Source organism: Sinocyclocheilus rhinocerous, unplaced genomic scaffold (assembly GCF_001515625.1).
Source record: "Sinocyclocheilus rhinocerous isolate Xijiao unplaced genomic scaffold, SAMN03320098_v1.1 scaffold827, whole genome shotgun sequence".
In the NCBI taxonomy this organism is placed as follows: Eukaryota; Metazoa; Chordata; class Actinopteri; order Cypriniformes; family Cyprinidae; genus Sinocyclocheilus; species Sinocyclocheilus rhinocerous.
Window position 1 is genome coordinate 368,687 of NW_015633173.1, and position 5,716 is coordinate 374,402.

General features: G+C 38.4%; 1 protein-coding gene across 1 annotated transcript in view; it reads right to left on the bottom strand.

Annotated features, from left to right (window-relative positions):
* LOC107743316 (afadin-like) overlaps window positions 1-5,716 on the bottom strand; it is a 136,113-nt gene that overhangs the window by 35,928 nt on the left and 94,469 nt on the right. The window contains exons 19-23 of the mRNA XM_016556487.1: window positions 4,208-4,302; window positions 3,018-3,283; window positions 1,726-1,869; window positions 1,166-1,364; window positions 751-854 (exon numbers count right to left, since the gene is read on the bottom strand). Coding sequence (XP_016411973.1) covers window positions 751-854; window positions 1,166-1,364; window positions 1,726-1,869; window positions 3,018-3,283; window positions 4,208-4,302 — 808 coding nt within the window. The remainder of the gene's footprint in view (window positions 1-750; window positions 855-1,165; window positions 1,365-1,725; window positions 1,870-3,017; window positions 3,284-4,207; window positions 4,303-5,716) is intronic.

The window sequence follows — 5,716 nt, forward strand, 5'->3', positions numbered from 1 at the left end:
TAAAGCATGTTCCTTTTGAAAAGGATTTTCTGGCATTGCTATCTTAATTAATGAACGCATAGACTACTAGAAACTCAGCTCCATCAGTAATCTAAAATAGTGTCTAAATACCCATTTGCTATTGGTGAACATTTTTTTCCCCAGCCTATAGTTGATGTCTGTCAACAAGGAACAATGCTTCAAGTGATCACTTGATCATAAACATATTTTTTTATCTTTAAAATAATGTGTTATAAATAATGCACAGTACGACCAGAAACTGCAAACAAGGTACAATATGTGAGTTTACGGTAAGCATTGGTCCTGGGATGGCTGTAAGAAAAGGATGTGGGAGTGGGTGGGTTGGTTTGGCACATGATCAAGCTGCATTCATCAGATTTCTCTGTGGTATTTAAACGCGCTCCGAGCTCCAGCTTTGTCTGCTGTAGGGCTGACTGACATTGTGTAAAAATAAATAAAAAATAAGATTATGACATTATGTAACAAAAAAATTCACTTATGTAAAAATACGAGAAACAGACTAATTACAGGGGAGGAGGAGCATTTAAGGGCTTTGTGTGTTCAGGGTGAGGAGAAAGATATAATTTACAGCCGGTTCTTGGGCACTATGGTTAAATATTGCCCTCCGTGGTGTAACTAGTGTTGGCTGAAACCTAAGAGAATGTTAACTTGTCAGAACACACACACTAGCAACTGACATCAAAAAGATCTATCTATCTATCTATCTATCTAAATGGCTTAATAACTTACCAGTTCTGACGTGTCAGCTGAGAAGTGACGGTCACAATCGGCTCCTTCAAAATAGATGGTCCAAGTTCCCGGAGAGCGTGGATGAGGTGTCAATCGACAGAAACCTGGAGGAGAATGAGCAGATCAGAACACATCCACTAAACGATAAAATTTCAAATCCACTCACTGTCTGTGTCACACACACTCTTGCTCTCTTGAAAAAAACAAAAACAAATACTGATAGGAATGGCAGCAAACAGAGAGTTGAACACAACCTTAACAAACCACATTCCACTGGCATCACGTCAGCCTTAAAGAAACAAAGGCAACAACCTCTGATTCACCATCCACCTGATACTTATTGTGCACACCGCAACTGACATCAAATGCTCTAAAAACTAATTTAGAATGGCAGCATTCTGTTTATCATCCATACCTCTCTGGCAAAGCGGCTCTAGGAACTCTTGGAATCCATTGGGAATGTTCCGCACCACGTCGCACGAGTAGCCGTCCTCGGGCAGTAGGAAAGGCAGCTGGAGGTCAGGGTCCTCTTCCAACTGTACTTCCCGCCCATCGCTTCGGGCCAGTTCGTCCGCCGTGTTCTCGGCCACAGTCACCACGTGATCAATCAGCTCCTGTGAGCATGAAGGGGACAATGATCCTGATGGTACATAAGAACTCTAGGAAAACTTGACATGCTGCTGCTCTTCTCCTCCATCTCTACTTCGCTTTGTAGAGTGAGTTTTGGAAAGATGGGGTGCATCTAATTCGGTCTGGGAGAAGTTCCAGAACAGCTAACATCAGTTACAGCACCTTTTAAAGTAATGAGTTTAATATTTCACATCAAACAAGAAGGTCACATTATGAGAAACCCTGAGGTTAGAGGAAATGAGCAGAGCTACTGTGAAAGAGGAGAACACCTGGTTTGGTTTATCTCAAAAAGGACACATGTCATCAGACTAGGACTACACAGCCCAAATGAGACAGTTCACTTACAGGAGGAATGTAGGGTTCATCAGGAGCGCAGTGGTAGTTGCTCAGCAGAGCGTTGAGCTGCAGAGAGTTGAGCTTGAAGCAGGTGTTGTTGATGTTCTGCACATCTTGCATGGAGTATTTGTCCATGGTGAGGAGGGTCGTTGCCTACAGAGACAAAGGGACAGTTACGATAAAGTAATGTATTGGTTCATAGTCCATCTAACTAGGACTGAGGTTTTTAAACCTTTCAGGCCAAGTGCCACCTTTGATCAAACCAGAACATCCTAGAAGTACCATCTCGTCACTACCAAAATTCCCTCCAAGAAAGAATGTAGTCTATGTATTATTGTGCTATACAGACAAATTTATGGTAAAAAGGTATATATTAGAAATATGAAAAAGTAAATAAAAGAAGTAAAACAAAAATAAAATATATATTTTTTTAATAATACTTAATTCTACTACTACTAATAAAGTCTTTTAGTGTTACAAATGTTCTCTGCATACCACTGGTTTGTACAATAATACAATTATGTATACATATAAACATATATATATTGTTTGTTTGCACTAAATTTGCTGTTAGGGAAAATAAAAAACCCTCAATTTGTCACTTGACAGCAAGGTCAAATTTTAAACAACATTTTTTAAGAGCAAACTGAAAAATAAAATTAAAAAACGCTGATCATGAGAAACAAAATATACAGTACACTTTCACTTACACATTCATGTACATTTTAAGATAAAATCTTGATGTTGAGAAAAAGTTGCCCATGTTAACTGTGAACTACCCCATACTGGAAAACAAAAGATTAGTGAAAGCATGAACAGGCAACATAACCTAAGGTCACATTTTTATAAATGACGCATGCTGTTCCACCATCTAATAAAACAATCATTATATACACAACAGAAAAGCCATAAGAAAGCAACTCAGAACAGCTCAAGGGATTCTAATCCTGTTGTGCGTGTACATGCATGCTTTGCTGATGTTGTGGAGGTAAATGTCTGCAAAAGAACAGAAAGACCTCTCTGTGTGGATGTGCCCACAAGAAAAAGGCTCATAAATGGGGCAAATCATGTCTCAATTAAAATCTAACCATGCCAAAACATTCTTACTAATAAAAACAGTATATATTTGGACCAGATAACGTCTTATTTAAAATCTAAAATTGCCAAAATGTGTCTGTAAGGGTTTGGTTAGTGTGTAGTAAACAATTAGTTTAACCTATAGCTTATAATGACTCAACTTTAATAGCTTAACTATAAATGCAACTCTGGGAAAGACTGGTGTATATATTTGCATGTGGTACCTGCACTATGCGACTGAGGTGGCAGTCTGCGGCCAGCTCCAAACCCTGTTTCTCAGCCCAAGCCTCGATGTGGCTGAGCTGCTGTCGCAGGATGGCGCCCCAATAGTGCGAGCACAGTCCCGAGTCTGCCTCTGTCACCAGCTTGTTAAAGAGCCACATGTTGATGAAGTGGAAGAGCTGCGAGAACAGCTGAATGGTGAGGGCCGCGTTGACACGGCACCGCCGCAGAAGAGACATGGCGCCCGTTAATGTGTGCAGAACGTCCTCTGTGGAAAGTGGAAAGTCAGGGCTTTTAATGCAGTATAAACAGAAACAATACCATCATTCTTTTATTTATTTTATTTGCAATTATAATGATGCAATGTTATGAACTACCGCTGTTAGCTGGGACAGATATTTATACAAAAGGTTGAAAAACAAAGAATTCATCTTTTTTTTGTTGAGATTCTCTTTGAACATGTTTTTTTCTGTGGTTGGTCCCTGATGTGCAACACATTTAAAATTGGGGTTCCTTGTAAAATAGGGTTGGGAAACACTCTTCTAGAGAACTGGAAGTGCTACTATGTTACTTAAGATGTTTTGCATGGTTCTGGTTCATTTCAGCAAATTTCTGTGTTGCTTAAGATGTTGATGCCATTCTAATCAAGAGGGCATGTCTGTCCACTTGTCCAAGTCATTTTGTTGAAATAGACTTGTCAAAATAAGACTACTTAACATTCTACAATGACCAAGACAACAAAGAAATTAAGATGTTGCAAGTTCCTTTAAAGAAACTGAAAGATATCACTGCTTTGGGGTAGAACATATTTGCTGTTGAGTTTCAAAACCACCACTAGGTGGTCCCATATAACTATTTCAATTTTAATTCTGATTTCTGTTTTTTAAACAGATTAAAATCTACTCATCTTTATACATGCAATATCGAAAACTGCAACTGTTGATGAATCTTACACAGTTATTGAACTGAACTGAACCAATACTGAACTGACTTGAGCTGAATAATGATACTATCGTCTTTTTAGAGCAGCTTTACATGACATAATTTGAATTGGTCTCATATATGAAGAAGCTTGTATCAATGATTCAGTTATTTTTCTGTTTATTACTCTAAAGCTGCTCTGTTTTGTATAAAGCTCTATATAAATAAAGGTGACTTGCATCTGAAAACATGAGACTGGGTCTCTGCTCACCTATCTTGGGCCTCTGTGGGTTCTGTTCATCGGGATCTTCCAGGAAAGCTGGCATGTAGTTATTCAGATCTGACTGCAGGCAGTGCACCAGGTACCTGCAAGAACACATTACGTAGTGACCATATATCCACCATCAAGGCCTAAAGGAACTTCCTGTAGAATCCCACAATAAATCTGAGACCTGGCCGCTTCACAAACCGCACAAAAGCGCAGTTGTTTCAGCTGGTCATTCCAGTGCTTAAAGGAAACGGAGGCGCTCCGACCACATTGTTTGTGCTGAAAACCGGCCCCAGGACCGTAACTCTCTCTCATACACCCAAATTACAGCTCAGCCAATACAAGCCAGACCCAGAGCATTCCTTACATTCAGCACATCCTGCTGCCTGACAATGGTTACAGGAACACAGTATGAACTTATTTTTCAAATCACTTTTGTAATTGACCAATTACAATTAAATTATGTGATGATCAATTACAATTAAATGAATTGTTTTCAAATGATATGGAAATAAAGCTGAAATTTACACACACACACACACACACACTATAGGTCAAAGGTTTGGGATCAGTAAGACTTGTAATGTTTTTTAAAGAAGTATCTTATGCTCATCAAGGCTGAATTTATTTGATCAAAAATACAGAAAAAAAAAAACAGTAATCTTGCAAAATGTTATTACAATATAAAATAATGGTTTCTATTTTAATATCCTTTAAGTGAATGACCAGCGCTCTCTTCCACCCTCAATACCACGAATGAAGTGAGACCCTTGAGCAAGGCACCGAACACCCACCTGCTCCCCAGGCTCCGCAGCAACCACTGCTCTGGGTGTGTGTTCATGGTGTGTGTGTGTGTGTGTGTGTGTGTGTATGTGTGTTTGTTCACTACTCAATGCTGTGTGTGCACTTGGATGGGTTAAATGCAGAGCACAAATTCCAAGTATGGGACACCATACTTGGCTACACGTCACGTCACTTTTTTCAGAATCAGCAAGAGCTTTATTGCCAAGTGTGTTTACACACAAGGAATTCATCTTGGTGGCAGGAGCTTCCAGTACAGAAAGTACAGACATAGTGCAGACATACAATTTCCATCAGCCATTACTCCAGTATAAAGTGTCACATGCTCCTTCAGAAATCATTCTAATATGCGGATTTATTATTAGAATTATCAATGTTGGCAACAGTTGTGCTGCCAAATATTTTTTTGGAAACTGCAAAAAAGTTAAAAATAACAGCATTTATTCAAAATATAAATCTTTTCTAACAAAATCTTTGCTATCACTTCTAAACAATTTAACACATCCTTGCTGAATAAAAATGTTAATTTCTTTAAAAAAAAAGAAAGAATAAACTTACTGACCCCAAACTTTTGAACTGTAGTGTATATTGTTAGAAAAGATTTCTATTTTAAATAAATTATGTTCTTTTTAACTTTTTATTCATCAAAGAATCCTGAAAAAAAGTATCACAGGTTCCAAAAAAATATTAAGCAGCACAACAGTTTCCAGC